Consider the following 19,703-nt stretch of genomic DNA (forward strand, 5'->3'; position numbering starts at 1 on the left):
GGTTTTAGAATGTTGAGGCTCCAGTATATCGACTTCTTAAATGAACACATGTGTTTGTTTTATCCTCAATTTTATATTTGCCATTATTTTTATTGTGTTTTTATTTGTCTCATCATTTGTGGCTATTTGATAATTCCACATCTCTTTCTATATTAATGTCTAAAACAAAACTTAACAAACTTATCGATACTGCTATTCTGTATATGTATCGAGGTATTAACTGAATACAAATGTTTCCGCTTTCTCCTAAATTAACTTTTTGTCCTTATTTTCGTTATGCTCGAGTACTTTGTTTGTACTTTTAGTTGTATTCAAATGCTTTATTCTCTCTTTATCTTTTTAGTTCTCTCTTTATGTTTTTCTTTTTCTCCTTTTTTCGTTATTGTTCTCTCTTTATCTTTTTTTATACCTTTTTTTTTAATAAATAGAGAAATATATCAGTCTATCTCTTTCTTTACGAACGCCTTAAGAAGTCCAACTTTAACAACTGCGTAAAACTACTGTCATTTCCTATACATCTTCGCTATTTATTGTAGCGATGCTCCCTTTATACCGGGGTTTTAATCAACATAGAGGTTCTTCTTTCGTGTTCAATTTTATGTATTATGCCTAAGTATCATGTATTTTATTATGTATTATGTATTATTTATTATTGTGTTATTATTATGTATTGTATAATTTTATGTATTATCCATTATTTTCGTTGTACTTTAGTGATTTTTCATCGTCTCTTTTATTTAATCTCTTATACTTTTTTGGCAAAATAGACAATTGTATAAAATATATTAACACCCTAATTTTTTTTATAAACTTATCAAAACTACTATCCTGTACATCGGGTTTTTATTCATAAAGACAAATAAACTCTACAATAATTGCAACATCTATTCTTTAATTATATTCTAGTGAATTACACTAACTCCTGATTAATATACCCTCAAACTCTTTGGTAAATACGATATAACGAACGAAAAATGGCTAAAAATGTCACAAAGAAAGTACCAGATCAAACATTTACCCCCAAACCCCCTAAAATTTTAACTGCAAAAAAAAAATTTTTAAACACAGACTATGAACCAATAATATGAAAACAAAATATCTCTTTATTTGGCTCATTATGATAATATTAGATACTTACGGAGCACAGTGTGATCCGTACAGTTTCTCACAACTGAGTATAGTTGTCTAACTGACTGTGGAGTCACCATGGAGCAAACTGATTGCGGAGCAAATTGACTGGAGTTACCAGCCTCTGTTTGTTGCTATCTTAGTGAATGTTTAGCCGAAGCTGGGAAGTAACTATAAAATTGCAAAATACTACAAACATGTTATGGGAGAAGCTTAGCTTAGCTTTAAATAAATCTTTTGTTCAGCAACAACGTTAGGAATATTCAGTTATAACAAAATCAAAATATTTGCTTATTCAGTTATTTTGTTTGTTATTATCAATTTAGGAACTTCTGTGATCAATTATTATAATAACAAATTCGACATATGAGTGAAAAGCTTTTCAACAAATATTTAGTATTTTTTAGTCTATGTTAGTGAAAAAATAGGGAATTATATAAAATATGTTAAAACACTACAAACAATTTTATAAAGGAAACTTCGCTTTAAGTTTCTGATTCACATAAAAATTAAAAATTTTAAATTTAACAGAATTAGAATAAGAACCGAAGCTTAAAAAAACAGCAATCATTATCTCAAAGCCAAAAAAGAAGGCGATTTCGTACTAATTTTGTGACCGTATAAGGGACAAAACCTTTTGAAAAGTCGTTTATGTGTCCCGACCTTACACATTTTTATGATTGATATTTTTATGATATTTTTTAATTTGTGTTTAAAAACACTTCTTTGGATGTCGGCGTGGGGGGTACAGAGTCATCCAAAAACATTGGGTTCTTCACTTCCATCTCTCCAGTCTGCAAAACAAAATATAGTTAAAATAAAATACATATTTAAAATAAAATGAAATAAAATACATTTAATATAAAATACAAAATATAGTTAAAATTTACATTAATAAAGAAAACGATCAAAAATGGGGTTTTTAAAGACCAAATGAAAATACTGAAGACAACAGAGAAAGCGAATATTCCGAAAGAACAACCGCCTCTCTTCCTCAGCGCGAAAAAAATAATATGATCAAAGAAAAAACAAAACCAAAAAACAAGCGCGGAAAATACAAAAAAAACAAAAACAATGAATAAAACTGCCAAAAAATAAATGAAATTCAATAAAAGACCAAAAATTAAAAGAATTAAAATCAAATACCTAACAAACAATATAGTGAGCTATTCGCCAATATTCGCGATTTACACAAAATCCAAACAAATATGAACTGCCATCGACGGATACAAACGAACAACTAATAGTTGAATAAAATTAAAATAAAATTTTAATAATGTATAAGTGTGATAATTTATATAAACAAAAAGAAAATATAATATATGTGTAAAATTAAACCACAGTTTTAAGTAACTCTCAGGAATATGACTTTCAAAGTAAAACACTCTATGTAAGTCTCCAAGGTTATGTTTATACACATTACATATGCTCATTCGTCCTGCTATATCCAAAAACTACATTAACCCTTCCTCAAATACCCCCCCTCAAAACAAAAAAGATCGCCGTATATGGGATTCATCCCGGAAGCTTCTAAGGTAAGCGGATTTAGAGACAGTGGAGAAGTTCAGGGGATAAATTTAGACAAATAGGGAAAGAATACTTAGGTTGTAGTTTGGTGTCAAATGGTAAACGAATGAAACATACAAATTAAAAGTAAAAAGGAAAACTGGTTATAAGAATTTTTCTAAAAAGTAGCATAATAAAGATGAGAAATAAAAGTTGGTTATAGAAAATTTATTAGTTCCACCAACGCTACCTCTTTATCATATGCATTTCCTCTGTCATTAGGTTTGTAGGCTAGCCCTTCTTTACAACGCAGATATTTGTAAATTTGAATGAAAACTCTCTAAAAATAAACTTTATCCAAGCCCAGGAGTATTTTTTTCGGGGGGGGGGGGTACTCCTTTTATCTATATCCTATACATTTTGAGACAAGATTTACTTACATATTATAATACAAAAACTAAATTGCTTTTCACCATATTATACACTCCAAACTATAACATACGAATACTACCGAATAAAAGGAACTAAGGCAACTTAGAGATATTCAAAAAGCTGAGAAAGTGTTTTTTCCCTTCCATTATTTCTCGCAGTAATAGTAACATATTTTGCATTAGCAACAAAATTTGATAAATCATTGAAGTAATATCATAAATATAATTATCAAACAGTTCGTGGTAACGAACTGTAGTAAGGCGCGATCCGGCTCAATAGTAACCAAAACTCTAAAAAATTGAATTTTGATATCAATAGCTACATCAAAAGAATTGCATTTAATGCTGATTTTAAATATATAAGTTTCATCAAGTTTAGTCTTACCCATCAAAAGTTACGAGCCTGAGAAAATTTGCCTTATTTAGGAAAATAGGGGGAAACACCCCCTAAAAGTCGTAGGGTCTTAACGAAAATGACACCATCAGATTCAGCGTATCAGAAAACCCTACTGTAGAAGTTTCAAGCTCCTATCTACAAAAATGTGGAATTTTGAATTTTTTGCCTGAAGACAAATCACGGGTGCGTGTTTATTTGTTTTTTTTTTTTTTTTTTTTTTCCCCAGGGGTCATCGTATCGACCAAGTGGTCCTAGAATGTCGCAAGAGGGCTCATTCTAACGGAAATGAAAAGTTCTAGTGCCCTTTTTAAGTGACCAAAAAAATTGGAGGGCACCTAGGCCCCCTCCCACGCTCATTTTTCTCCAAAGTCAACAGATAAAAATTTTGAGATAGCCATTTTGTTCCGCATAGTCAAAAACCATAATAACTATGTCTTTGGGAATGACTTACTCCCCCAAAGTCCCTGGGGGTGGGGCTGCAACTTACAAACTTCGACCAGTGTTTACATATAATAATGGTTATTGGGAAGTGTACAGTCGGTTTCAGGGGATTTTTTTTTGGTTTTGGGGGTGGGGTTGAGGGGAGGGGGCTATGTGGGAGGATCTTTCCATGGAGAAATGTGTCATGGGGGAACAGAAATTCAATGAAAAGGGCGCAGGATTTTCTAAAATTACTATAAAAAACAATGAAAAAATAAACATGGAAAATTTTTTTTCAATTGAAAGTAAAGTGTAGCATTGAAACTTAAAACGAACAGAGATTATTACGCATGTGAGGGGTTCTAAAAATACTTTAGCATAAAGAGCGAGGTATTTAGGAGGAGATAAATACTTCGCTCTTTATGCTATAGTATTTTTAGTAATTTCAACTATTCATTCTACGGCCTTTCTGATTCAGGGGTCATTCTTAAAGAATTGGGACAAAACTTGCGATTTAGTGTAAAGAACGAGGTATTAACGAGGGTACAAACCCTCTCATATACATAATAAAAATTAAAGAATATAAAAGTTTGTTACGTAAGATAATTCTTAAGTTACGTATATTTTTTACTAATAGAAAAATTCGTTAAAAATAAAAATTTATAGTTGCCTTTTTATGTAACCGAAAAATTGCATGGCAACTAGGCCTTCTTTCCCATCCCTTATTTCTCAAAATCGTCTGATCAAAACTAAGAGAAAGCCATTTAGCCAAAAAAGGAATTAATATGCAAATTTCATTTTAATAATTTATGTGTGGAGAGCCAAAATCAAACATGCATTAATTCAAAAACGTTCAGAAATTACATTAAAAAAAACTAGTTTTTTTAACTGAAAGTAAGGAGCGACATTAAAACTTAAAACGAACAGAAATTACTCCGTATATGAAATGGGTTGTCCCCTCCGCAATCCCTCGCTCTTTACGCTAAAGTTTGACTCTTTGCCACAATTCTGCTTTTTAATACAATTAAAAGCTTTAGCGTAAAGAGCGAGGGATTGCGGAGGGGACAACCCATTTCATATACGGAGTAATTTCTGTTCGTTTTAAGTTTTAATGTCGCTCCTTACTTTCAGTTAAAAAAACTAGTTTTTTTTTATGTAATTATTACAAAGATGACCGATATTTAGTATTTCGGAGGTAAATTTTATGTGTGGTTTTCTAAAAAAAAAAAAACACCAATAAACAGAGCTAAAAGTATGCATTTGATATTATCAATTTGTTGGTCAGAAATCTTGTTTAAATTCAAAAAATTTTAAATTTTTTCAAAATTATGGAAAAATTGGAACTAGAGCAACTTAGAATTATTTAAAAGCTAAGGGGAGAACTTTGACAAGAGGGAAAATGTTTTTTTCTTAGTTTATTTCTGGCAGTGACAGAAAATATTTTTAACCGTAACAACAAAGTTTAACAAATTATGGAGGGTCCAATCATAAGTACTTTAAATGCAAAAAATTATTTATTGAACTTATCTAATAAATAAATCAAATCGAAAAACGGATTTATTCCTGAATAAAAAACTTTAAAATGATACATAAATTTTGTGAAAGAAACTTCGCTTTGGGCTTCTCATTGAGTAGAATTTCTTAGCTTCTCATAACAAGAAAATTTAATAAATCATGGAGGGAATAATTCTTATGTCGAAGAAGACTGATATTCAGTATTTTGGAACTAAATTTTATATATGGTTTTCTAAAAAACATCAATAAACAAAGCTAAAAGTATAAGTTTGGTATAATCAATATGTTGGTCAGAAAACTTGTTTAAATTCAAGAAATTTCAAATTTCCTATTTTTTTCTGAACTGAGTAAAAGGTTTTATTTTGTTTGAACTTTCAATGAAATGTCTGAGTTTTTTTGGCTAGCAACAAATTTCTCAGTCAAATCCTCGGAAAGAGCAATAGTGAAATTTATTTTTGGTGAATTATTTTTGGTAAATAATTTCGATAAATATATTGAGGTAAATTTTAAATATGGTTTTCTAAAAAAAAAAAACGATAAACGGAGATAAAAGTGTAAATTTGATTTTATCAATATGTTGGTCAGAAAACTTGTTTATATTCCAGAAATTTAAAATTTTCTATTTTTTATCTGAGCCGAGTACAAGGTTTCTTTTGTTTTAAGTTCCAATGAAATTTTTGAGCTGCTTGTTTATAGGTTTTGAACTAGCAACAAATTTCTCAATCAAATCCTCAAAACGAGCAAAAGTAGAATATATTTTTGGTAAATTATTTTTGGTAAATACTTTTGGTAAATATTCTGAGGTAAATTTTATTTATAGTTAAAAAAAACATGAATAAAGCATCAATACAACATCAACCAACATCAGTAAAGCTAAAACTTTTAAAAAATAAACAGCTAAACATAATTTCAAAACTAAAAAGAAGAGCTGATTTGGACAGATTTTGTGACCACCTAAGGGACAAAACTATTGAAAAGTTGCTTATTCGTCCCAACTTTGCACACTTTAGCAAGTGATGTTCTTATAATAGCTTTATAATTTGTGCTTGAACACCTTGTTACATGGCGATATATTAAAAAAATTACTAAGGAAATATATGCAATAATAGATCATAAAAGCAACAATAGAGCCTGAATTTGACTTTCCGCCAAAATTTTGCTCAGAAAAATGGATTTTGTCTAGGATTTTCGCCCATCTAATTAATCTCTATTATATGGTTTATTGATAATATGCCTCACGTTATAAAAGAAATTCGAATATCTGAAATTTTAAATGGAACACATTTATTAACCAAAACCTCAGAAAGAAATAATAAAACCTTTTTTTTCTGTTTTTGTTCAGAAATTTTCTCAGAAATGTTGTAAATGGATACTGCTCTAATTGAAGGTTTTTAAGTGATTTATTACTTTCTTTTTTAACATTTATTTATGATCTGGATTAGAAATTAAGCATTTTATAATAATGTAAAATCTAAATGGAATCTAGATTTATCAGCTTCAGTTAAAAAAAAGGCTATAATAGAACACATCTTTTTCGCTCAGAAATGTTCTAAAAAAAAATGTCAATGGAAAACTGCTCTAGTTGAAAGATTTTGCCAATCCAAAATATTGTTTAAAAAATATAACTATAAAGCAATGATTATTTAAAAACTGTGTCACAATAAATAGGTAGCTATTAAATTTCCTGTATTATTTGCCATTTAAATGTTTAGCTAGTTGGAGTAAGCTAGAAAATAAAGTAATCTAATCAGTTATAAAAAAAAATCAGAACTGTCTTTGTTATTTTTAAAAAGGTGAGAAACAACTTTATGAGAAATTGTCAGAAGAGGAAAAAGGGTTTTATTATAATAACTAACACACTATAAACAAGCCCTAAGTTTATAAACTTGTATGAGTAGACATCAACCTTTACAAAAACTTTCATACACAATCACTACCAGCCATCCTTATCCCCCCGTCCAAAAAATGAAATAAAAAAAGAAATTTTAATAAATATTTACAACCTAACTGGATTTCAAGAACACAAAATAAAAAATCATTCATCCATTCTATATCCTCGTCCCCCTCCTAACAAAATTAAAAAAAAAGATTTTACAATCACTCGAGAGAAAATTCGCCCAGCAGGGAATAAAGTTCTTATGTAGAGAAACTATGACCCTTCAGTTCACTGCGAAATAAATGAGTCTCATCAGAAGTGTTATGTCTTGATAGATAATAGTACAGTCAATCGGGTTTTTATATTTTCGTACAAGTTTTCCGACAGCATCATGACGAATGGCTAATTATTTGGTCAAGGATAGTCAGTTTTAAGCCCTGGGATATAAATAGTCCTACAGAAATTAAAGTGCATTAGAAAAGTTTTACTTACTGGTGCCAAGCCAGGGCATTCATAAACGGTGTAATCACCTTCTTCATTATCATCATCACTTTCAACACCTGAAGCAGAGCCATGACGAGAATCTCCATTCCTTCAAGAATTAAATTAAAATATTAAATTTTTGCTTCATTAGCTTTCAGCTAAAACAAGAATTACTATATAGACAAAGCTGAATAGTTCTCACCCAGGAGATGAATCGTGACGGGGGGGGTCTAGGAGAGGAGGCCATTGTAATTTTGGATTATGAAAAATATCTACCCTTTGGTGTTTCTATTCAAAAATCGGGAAATACTGCCCCAGAATATTTTTGAAAATACACTTTTTTGTATTTTTTTTTTACTGAAAAATCTTTACTCCCTCTTTTTTTCACAAATTAGTACCACTGTTGTCATTCCAACTTAATCTGGGACCCCTATCCTAGACTATTTTGCTAAATTGTCAGGATCCATAATCTAGGGATTTTTTTTAAGGTGGGACATCACTGCTGAAGTACTATCCTTCACCAAACGAGGAGCGAAATTATAGGCATTTAATCTTTGTTTATTTGAAGAATAGACCTCAATATTAAATAGTATGCTTCTTTTATACAAGTAGTACCTGCATACATACATGGTCTGGAAGGAGGCTCGAGGAGGAAGCTCAAGATGGTAGCAGTAGTAGCCTTCCTCACATTTAGGAGAGCCATGGAGCAGACAGTTCATGGTAATAAACTCTCAGTAAAGAATGACTCTATCAATACAGAATGAAACACTAAAGAACGTAGTTTTTATTATAATATGTGGCACGACCAAATCTACTATTTACACTGATTTTTAATACGTAACAGCTAATGCGTAGTCTTAGAAACACAAATTAAATTCCTACAGGGGAGAGATCTTGATGGACATTATTAAAAGAATTTCAACATGCATGAGAACCCCAAAGCAACTATCTACAGAAATGGAAATTTTGAATTTTCACATCAACTAATGAATATTCAGATTTTGATTTATCTTAATAATGCCACCTCTGCACTATGATTCACTACACAGTTAACACTTTATCAGGCATACAGTCCTCATCTTTCTGGAGGATGTGTAATAATAATCAGGTCATTAGGCTGAGTTTATTGCTAAGGAGAGATCTTTGTCCAGTTTAATTTCTAAATAGTCTTTCATTATTCCGGCTTAAGTGTTTCTTCTGCTTTGTTAGAGTTCAATATAATAGTTTAGTTTTGTGCTTTCGGAGCACTGGAGACGGCTTGGCGAAGGTCCCTGTCGAAGTGTTTGCTTTTGTCTTTTTCCTTTGTCTCGTCAAAAGGAAAAATATCGCCCTCGTTTTAGTTTTTCAATTATATTTTCTTGTTTTATGTCACTTATTTATCCTGCAACTAAGACACAAAATGCTCTAAAATCCAATTATTTTACCAGTTTGTTGCCAAATCCAATTTGACCTGTTTGTATGCCGGGAAAATTTACTTTCTTACAAAGCACAAAGTAGCCCAGCTATCGGTTTTAGCTTTAACTTGACCTTTCTTATAAGCAAAATTAAACATTTACTCTTCTAACAAATATGAGGGAATGTTTTTCACCTGCAGCAATTTGTAACATTTCCCCAAGTTTAGGTCTTATTTTTTATGATATTAATTTCCGTAAAAGAAACTAGCTAGCACGAAAATCCATATATAGGCGTTTAAACTTAAACCATGGAGGATAATAACGATAACCAAAATAAGTTTTTTATATCAAATTGCAAGAAAAATAGCTTATTTTTGAATAATATTTGTTCCTTCCTAACAAAATATTTTATTCTCTTGTTTTGGTTGTAGCGTAAGATGTTTCCCGTGCTTAGGGTGTTTATACCGTGTTTATACCCGTGTTAACGGAGATATCCACGATGAAAAATAATAGCAGAAAGTTTGTAGGGGATTTTTTATGATGGGGTATTAGAGTCGGCTGGACTCCCAACCGTTATCTTACATTCTTTTGGGCCACTTGGGAATATTGTTTAATGGGTACAGTTTTTATTCATATGAAAGAAAGGTTGGCGCTCTGGCGTGGGAATTCTGTGTCCAAGGGGCACGGGTTTAATCCCAGTTATGACCAGTTATTTAGTTTAGGACGGGAGTCAGTGGTGTGACTCTGTAAGCTCAGCCAGAGTCAACCCAGCTCTAAATGGGTACCTGGAGAAATCTGGGGAAGGTAAACAGGAAGGGTGTGTGAAAACATAGGATGCTTGGCCCCAGACTGCACTTCCAGATTGCACTTCCTGGCTGAAGGGCCATGAAACGAAGATCAGCACCGCCGGTTTTGACCTTAAGGGTCTAGTGCCGTCTTACTTACTTACTTACTTTTACTATGCTCGAGTATAATAGAAACACAACTTTAAGCATAGGCACCTTTAGCAAGGGTTTCAGTATTGAAGCACTTTGTTGCAGCCCCAATATAAACATACGGTTTTGTCCATCTTGAGGATAAACCTCATTGTTAAACCACAATACTACTCTGTAGGAATAAAAGTTTTCTAGGTATAAGGTCTTTACCTACCCAGAGGAAGAAGGATACACATTATGGAAGTAGATTAAGATATCTCATTTCACTCATTGAATTCAAGCTGTAAATCTAATGAACATGGAACCTAATTAAGCAGTTTAACAAGATTTAAAAGGTTATAGAATTGATGAAGATAAATGATTGGCTTAATAAATTTCTTTCACTGAGTTTAGCACGTCCAAGAGAATTATAATTAAAAGTTTAATTTCCCACAGAAATTAATAAAAGTTTTCCTGATACAGAAAGCTATTATGTTGATACTATACTTTTATACAGTGCTCCAAAAAATGAATTGTTCTGTCAGCAGTGTTATGATCACTTTTTGGCTAATCGCACCAAATATGTGATCATAGCAATGAAACCAATTTGATCATGTTTTCACCAAACCAGAAAGCTTAAAGTAATTTTCTAGAAAGCTTATGCAAAGCTAGTGTTCTTAAGCTGCTCCCTGGAAGAGATCATACCTTTGAAATGAATCACATTTGCTTGATCACACATAGCTGAGAAGTAATTCAAATTCCTCTTAAAACTCATGTAAATAGCTAACCTGTCTCGGCCTTTAATGTTAGATCAATCAATTAATCAATTTATTCAACAAATAAATTTACAGCAAAAACGCTTCAACGTAGACTCCCCCGTAAGGCTCTATGGACAGCGAAAGCATTTTACTGTGCGGAGACTATTTAGTTGAACAGAAAGGTGACAAATTGTTGAAAATAAATTTTTGGAGGAATGGAGGAATACACCTGAGGGAGCGAAGGTCCACGTGCTTCAATTTGAGGCCTTCAAACAAATCACGTTGTATAAGGGATTTTAACAAGCAGTAATATTTCCATCTTTCAATAAAAGAAGAGGGTAGCATGTGGTGGCTACACACCACCAAGACGATGCCGACATATGGACTATGTTAAGTAGTTATACTAAGTGCCTTGGTCAAAAAATAAATATATGAAAAACCCATTGTTCTCACTTCACCCTTTACTTAGGCAGCACTATTGTTTTGCCTAAGATAAACCGGTGAATCCTAGAGTTTCTAAAAGAAAAAAAACTTGAAATGTTTAATAAATCTCATCGTAAAAGACAGCATAAACAAAAATTAACTATATCTAATTTATTCTGGGCACAATCCAAGTTCAGAGAATTGTCATGTCAGGTACATATTTAAGACAAAAATGCATACTTTTCAAAAAAACATCGGTTTATATACGTAAAAATGCTAATATTAATAGTAAATTGAAAACGTGCTGACAGTAGAATGACTTTCATGTGTTTATCTCTAAGGATGGATGCTTTTATCTTGATGCTTCAGCATTTTTAGAACTTTGAATTTACTCATCTGTCTTTTGTTGTTTATAACATGTAATTCAAAGTAGTAATTAAATGGTAGTACACATAGGGAACAAATAGTAAATAACATACTAAATGCAAGCTTGGCTGTAAACTTAAATGGGGCAAGGATAGCTGCCTCTTCTACACTCTTATTTTGCCGTCTGAAACCTAGTTTTGCCTTAGATTTGCCTTTCCCTTACACTTTCCAGCGGTAAGAATTTAAGATTCTATTTTTTTTCCAATTTAGTCCGTTTGCTAGGAAACAAGCGTAGCTCCTACGTGACTGTCTGTCGATTTACGCTAAATGACGCAAGATTGTTGATTTACAAGAATATATTTATATATATATATATATATATATATATATATATATATATATATATATATATGTATATATATATATATATATATATATATATATATATATATATATGTATATATATATATATATATATATATATATATATATATATATATATATATATATATATATATATATATATATATATATATATGTGGCGAAACCCTATAGGCCAGTGTATTCTCCTGATGAGCCCTTGTGTTGGGCTGTTGCCTCTGAATTATTTGTCTTTATTATTTTTTCTATTGTTTGGTAAATGACGACTTATACTTATTGACGACATGACTGCCTGTCCATGGATTATTCTTTATGGTTGATTGTGTTTGGCTATGCTGTTTGACCTATGTGATTGTATGGATGAGTAGGGTTAAGGCCTCATTCAAGTGCTGGTCTATATTAATCACTAATTTAGGAAAACAGTCTTCCTTTTCTCCTTCTATCTCTTTTTTTTTATGTGTTTGTGCTGTTGCATCGGTGATTTCTCTTTTCATGATATATATATATATATATATATATATATATATATATATATATATATATATATATATATATATATATATATATATATATATATATATATATATATATATATATATATATATATTATATATATATATATATATATATATATATATATATATATATATATATATATATATATATCTATATATATAAAAATAAGTTGTCTGTGTGTGGATCTGTGGATCAGGTGACGTCATGTTTGTCCGCATATGACGTCTGAATTATTTCACACTAATACAAAAGAAGAAAAAAACTAAAAAAGGTAAAAACTACAAAAAAACTAAAAAGAAAAAAAAAACTAAAAAAGCTAAAAAACTAAAAAAAACTAAAAAAAGGTAAAAATCTAATAACTAAAAAAAACTGAAAAAAATAAAAAAAGGCAAAAACTACAAAAAAAATAAAAACTAATAAAAAAACTAAAAAAGCTAAAAAACTAAAAAAACTAAAAAAAACTAAAAAAAGGTAAAAAACTAAAAAAAACTAAAAACTAAAAAAGAAAAAAACTAAAAAAAAGGAAAAAACTGAAAAATAAAAGAGAAAAAGAAAACTAAAAAAATATGAATAAATATATATAAAAATAAGTTGTTTGTGGGTTATGTCTGTCTGTCTGTCTGTCGAGTGACGTCGTGTTTGTCCGCATATGACGTCTGAATTATTTCACACTAATACAAAAGAAGAAAAAAAACTAAAAAAGGTAAAAACTACAAAAAAAACTAAAAAGAAAAAAAACTAAAAAAGCTAAAAAACTAAAAAAAACTAAAAAAAGGTAAAAAACTAAAAACTAAAAAAAACTGAAAAAACTAAAAAAAGGCAAAAACTAAAAAAAAAAACTAAAAACTAATAAAAAAACTAAAAAAGCTAAAAAACTAAAAAAACTAAAAAAACTAAAAAAAGGTAAAAACAAAAAAAAACTAAAAACTAAAAAAGAAAAAACTAAAAAAAAGGAAAAAACTGAAAAATAAGAGAAAAAGAAAACTAAAAAAATATTAATAAATATAAAAAATATAAATATAAATATAATATAAATTAGCAATCAACAAAGCACCGAGACACAAATGACGACCGGGACACAGGGAGTATAAATGACGACCAGGACATAAGTAAAAAAAAAAAACTAAAAAAAACTAAAAAAATGGTAAAAACTACAAAAAAACTAAAAACTAATAAAAAAACTAAAAAATCTAAAAATCTAAATAAACTAAAAAAGAAAAAAAAGAAAAAAGGAAAAAAATAAAGGAGAAAAACAAAACTAAAAAACGAATGTATATACAGACCGGGACACCGGGATACAAATGACGACCGGGACACAGAAAATATAAATGACGACCGGGACACAGGGACACAACTACAATGGGGACGCCGGGGGGCACAGGGGGATATAAATGACGACCGGGACACCGGGACACAAGGAATATAAATGATGCCCGGGACACTCAAAGAGAAATCACAGACTGGAACACCGGGACGCAAATGACGACCGGGACACAGGGAATATAAATGACGACCGGGACACAGGGACATAACTACAAAGGGGACGCCGGGGTGCACAGGGGGATATATAAATGACGATTGCGACTCAGGGAATGGTCGATTAGCAATCACCATCAACAAAGCTCAAGGGCAATCATTAGAATCATGAGGTATAGATCTGAATACGGATTGTTTTCCCATGGACCATTATATGTTGCATGTTCAAGAGTCGGTAAACCTGAAAATCTATTTATATGCACAGACAATGGGACAGCAAAGAATGTTGTATATTCGCAAGTTTTACGTAGTTAAAAACATATATATATATATATATATATATATATATAATATATATATATATATATATATAATATATATATATATATATATATATATATATATATATATCTATATTCACAGGTGGGACATAGGGACACAACTACAATGGCGCGTAACTAATATGGCGCGTAACGACTTACGCGCGCGGGGGGGCTTGGGGGGTTGGGCGCGAAGCGCCCCCACCAACTAGGGGTTGGGGTGGCGCGAAGCGCCACCCCAACAGCTAGTATATATATATATATAATATATATAGCCCTCTCCTACGCTCATCAATTCCCCAAAAACATCCAATAATAAAAATTTTGAGACAGTCAATTTGTTCAATATAGTTGAAAGGTGCAGTAAGTATAACTCTTGAATTGTCAATCCCCAACGGCTCTTGGAGTAAGGGCTGTAAGTTATGTAATTTGTCCATTGTTTCATATTCTTTACATCCATTGTTTAATAGGTGTAAAACAGGGAAGTACCCTATCCCTTAATTTGTTCGTAATCGTCATAAAGGATCTACTGATATTTATAAAAAATAAGTGGGCCCCATCAGTGAAACTTGGATCGCTATCAGTTTCACTTGTATTGTTTGCTGATGATGCTATACTGGCCGCAAAATGATGATATGATTTACATATATTGTTAAATTTGGTGGAAGAATATTTTGAGACGAAAATATTAAAAGTCAATGCAAAGAGAACAGAATAGTTAATATTCCGACGTCATCAAAAGCCCTGTCAAGAGGGGAAGAAATTTTACTCTAAAGGAGGAATGCTACCGGTGGTAGGAAATGCAAAATACTTGGGCTTTCACTTGCAATCGAACAGAAGCTTGAAAAGGTCTATCTCGGCTGCAACATCCAGAAGACGAGGGGCATTGTTTCCCTTTACCAAAACTAAACACTGATGGGAATTAAACACTGGTGAGCCTTAAGATAAACAAACACCTATTTAATACTAAAATCTTACCAATCATGCGTCACGAGTTGAGCTATGGGGTTTCGAGGAAGCCAAGCAACTAGATATACTCTACCTTCAATACTTTAAGAGAGTACTTGGTCTCCAAGTGACAACACCAACGGTAATACTCAAAGGAGACCTAGATATATTTCCCCTTAAGTAACTGTTCTGCTGGCCACCCGATATTGGCTTAAAGTAATCAAACAGTTCTTGGTAGCAAACTGTAAGTAAGAAGCAAATTTTTATACCAATAGATATATCAAAGAATTAAATTTTTATGTTGTTTTCAAATATATAAATTTCATTAACTTTTATTTTACCTATCAAAGGTTATGCGCCCTAAAAAATTTGCCTGATTTTTGAAAAAAGGGAAAACACCCCTTAAAAGTTGCAAAATTATAATGAAAACCACACAATAAGATTCAGTATATTAGTAAATCCTCGACCATCGAGCTCCTATCTGCAAAAATGTCGAATTTTTATTTTTACCAGAAAAGGGATCACGTGTGCGTGTTCATTTTTTTTTTTCAGGGTTAATCGTACCGATCCAGTGGTTCCGGGATATCGGGAAAGGGTCCATTTGAATGGAAACTAAAAGCTCTAGTACCCATTTTAAGTGAACAAAAAATCGGATGGTAACTAGGCCTTCTCCCACACTTCTTATTGATGGGAATACTGATCTAAATAAAAACATCTTATGTGCATACAAGTTGTCAAAATTGAAAAACTCAGGAATGACTGAGGTTATAAAGCTGGCACTTCGAGGGAAGGATAAAAGGGACTATCAATTGACCAATCCCAGCACTATCCAAGGAATGGTCTTGGGTTTCAAGTTGAAATTTCCAGGACACATCAAGGGTAAAATGAAAAATGTGCGTACTACTACAGCTACTCGCGCTACTACTACTATTCAGGACTGTTCAAAGGAGAAGGTGACCGAGGGATAGTAGTTTGGGCGGACCTTGGCTAGGGGGAGTTGCCACTTGGTCTTCTGGGCCTTATTTATGTATATTCGAGTCAGGAAGGGGCACCGTAATTAGTTTTACTCCGTGTGCCACCAACTCTAGGAATTGCCTTGCTACTACTGCCATTACAACTACTACTAAAACTGCTACCACTACTATGACTGCTACTGCTACAACTATAACTACTACGGCTACTACTTATACTACTGATACTGATTGTATTATAGTGAAAGTTTCAGGAATATTGAAGAGGATAGTGAACTGAACTGAAACGCGCCATGTGGATGCAGGCTATTAAAAAGGTGTAACAGCTATATCTGAGGAACAGCTTAAAGTATTAATTTGGAACTTTCAGTACATTTTGAGGGGGATGTTGAAGTAACCCAAAGGTAATAAATGCGTACTACTACTTCTAAAGCAACTACTGCTAATAACAATACTAGTAAGGCTAAGGATATTAAGGACACGCTTTGAGACATGTTGATGGAGTATTGTGATCTAAATTGACCCATACTGTGTGTATGATGCCTGTAAAAAAAACCGCGTCAGCAGTAATGTGTAAAGTTAATTCTGGCCTTCAGGAGACGTCAACCCTACTCATTTTAGTTTCTGCATGTTTTAAGCTTGACTCGGTTATTTACTGTAATTTCTGTTTCTTTTAGGTTTCATTTATTTATTGATGATGATTGTTGGTAGTGATGCACTTGGAAAAACTAACTAAAAACGGTTTTGTGCCCTGGATTATATGAAGTGTTGATTCTTTCCATATTTCTAGGTCCATATCTTACTGCTTAAAAACATCCAACTCGGCACATCAATCCTTCGCTTTGCTTCTTTTGCTAAATTAACAGTCAACAGCTGCTACCAGGATAGGAAATATTTTTTTCTTTCATTGGTAATCGTTGTAGAAATTCAAAGACCATATTAGATTCCAAATCCTAAAGAATTGTTCTAAATACTTCTTTTCAAATCTGTAGAGTTGTCAAACATCTACTCTGATCAACGCGCTTAGTCAGAGGCAACGCTATAGTGTTGCCTAAAGTAAAGGCCATAAAGCTCCAATGTTTTATTTTTTCCCAGAGGCACTTCATATGTGAGGGGTGGCCGTATAAACTTCGGACGGGTCATTCTATTGAAAATTGAAAGTTCTAGTGCTTTGTTAAGAGTCAAAAGCTATCGAGAGGCAACTAGCTCCCTCCCCGCCCCATTTTTTCCCAAATGCATGTAATCAAACTTTTGAGATAGCCAATTTGATAAAATTAGTTCAAAGATCACCAAAAACTATGAGGTCAACACAACCCTCCAGAGGCGGGTGGTGTAAGTCATTCCTTGGGGCATATATGGTTCATATGGAAGGGGTCCTCATATCAACATCAGAAGATAATCATTTGACTGGAAAATGAAAGCTCTAGTTCACTATTAAAGAGTCAAAAGAAATCGGAGAGTACCTAGTCTTACCCTACGCCCTTTCCCCCCAAAACGTCTGATAAAAAATTTGAGATAGTTATTTGTTATAAACAGTTCAAACATCAGATAGCAGAAACTCCAGGGTTAACACAACCCCCAAAGCCTGGGGGAAGGGTTGTACTTATGCATCGGAGGCATATAAGGTTCTTATGGCAGAGGTGGTCGTATAAGCTTCGGAGGGGATCCAAATGATTAAAAATTGAAAGTTCTAGTTCCCTTTTTAACAGCCAAAAATAATTGGATGGCAACTAGCTCCACTGTCCCTCCTTATGCCCTTTTTCTCAAAATGCATCTGATAAGAATTTTAAGATAGTCATTTTGTTAAAAAACAAACAGACCATGTAATTAAAACTCAGGGGTTTACGCAATCCCCCAGAACCCGGACGCAAGTGTTTCAAATTATACCACGACGGCAAATGAGGTTTTTATGGAAGGGGTGGTCGAATAAACTTCTAGGGGGCTCTGTTGATTGCAAAGTGAAAGTTTTATTGTCCTTTTTGAGAGTCAAATAGCACTGGAGGGCAACTAGCCCTCCCCCACCCTTTTTTCCCCAAATCCATCTCATCAAATTTTTTAGATAGCGATTTTGTCAAAATAAGATGAGAAATCAAATAACAAAAACTCTGGGATTGAAACCACCCCCAAGAGCCCAGAAGAAGTGTTGTAAGTTATGTCCTGGAGGTATATAAGGTTTTTGTACGTTTTTAAAATATCCCTAAGATCAGATGAGCTGGACCATCACCCCTACTCAAAAAATCTTATTAATGATATTTTATCCCAAAATTTATAGAAGCTGACCCCTGTCCCTCCATATCCTGATCCTCCTCTACCCATAAGGAATTATCAACGATAATTGTCTACATCAATAATTGATTATCAACGATTGAAGATTGATTATTTTTTTGGGAGATTTGATTGGGAGATTGATTATCAATCTCCCCCCCCCCAAAAAAAAATTATTAATGATTCATTATTCCAAGATTCAGGGGAGCCAACTCCTGGTCACCTTCCAAAGTCTTACCCACCCCCTCCAACAACAACTAATAAACGATATTCTGTTCCGAAAGGGAGCCTACTCTTGGCCCTCCCTGCATGGCTCGAATCCAGCCACCCCTCCCCAAAAATAAAAAATTACTGACGATATTTAATTCCAAAAATTACGGGAACTCACCCCTGGCCCTCCATGGCCTGGTACCCCCCGAAAAAAACAAATTATTAACGATATGTTATTCCAAAACCTATGGGAGCTAACCCTTGGACTTCCATTGCCCGATCTTCCTCCCCCTTCTTAAAACCTATAAATGATAAATCATGGGACCTAACCCCTGATACTCCCTCCATGGCTCGACCCCTTCCCTCCGAAAAAAAAACAACTTATTAACGATCGTTTGTTCCAAAAATCATGACAGCAGCCCCCTGACCCGCCCTCTATGGCCCGATTACCCCTAAAAAAGTATTAATGGTATTTTATTCCAAAAATCACGGGAGCTGACCCCTTGCACAAACTTAAAATTTAAGATTAAAATTAAGGTTTAGTTCAGCACTCTAAAACGTAAAAGTGAAGCAGTGTCAATTCGGCTTGTAGGAGTAAGCTTAATACAAATGTTTATGAGTTCAGGTAGGTGCATATGAGCCCCCCCACAAGCTTTTGGACCTATATTTCGTACAGAATGCTTTCATACTTGAATTTTTTTGTATCAGTATATTTGTACTGATGTGTTTTCGGGTAAAAGTGATTAGTTTTACAAAAAAGGCTTATAATCAAAAATAGGTCAAAAATAGCAAATCAAAAACCAAACTTTAACTATTAAGTTCTTCGAATTCATATTATGTATATTTGCATACAATTTCAGAAACGTATACAACAGACATCCTAATACCCAAAAGACCTCTAATAATTCACCTTCTTGTAGGTTTCTTTCCCTTCATGATATAGGACCCAACCCATAACCGATTTCCGTATTGAGAAGGTAATTTTGAAGACAACACTGTCTTTCC

The 19,703-nt window shown here is 32.7% G+C and overlaps 1 protein-coding gene across 2 annotated transcripts in view; it reads right to left on the reverse strand.

Annotated features, from left to right (window-relative positions):
* Nucleotides 1–826: 826 nt before the first annotated feature.
* Nucleotides 827–19,703, reverse strand: part of LOC136037349 (protein cab-1-like) — a 159,030-nt gene continuing 140,153 nt past the window's right edge. For both annotated transcript variants that reach the window (XM_065720026.1, XM_065720025.1), the window contains exons 8-9: nt 7,766–7,865; nt 827–1,922 (exon numbers count right to left, since the gene is read on the reverse strand). In XM_065720026.1, coding sequence (XP_065576098.1) covers nt 1,830–1,922; nt 7,766–7,865 — 193 coding nt within the window. In that variant the 3' untranslated portion in view covers nt 827–1,829. The remainder of the gene's footprint in view (nt 1,923–7,765; nt 7,866–19,703) is intronic.

The sequence above is a fragment of the Artemia franciscana genome, chromosome 16, assembly GCF_032884065.1.
Source record: "Artemia franciscana chromosome 16, ASM3288406v1, whole genome shotgun sequence".
In the NCBI taxonomy this organism is placed as follows: domain Eukaryota; kingdom Metazoa; phylum Arthropoda; class Branchiopoda; order Anostraca; family Artemiidae; genus Artemia; species Artemia franciscana.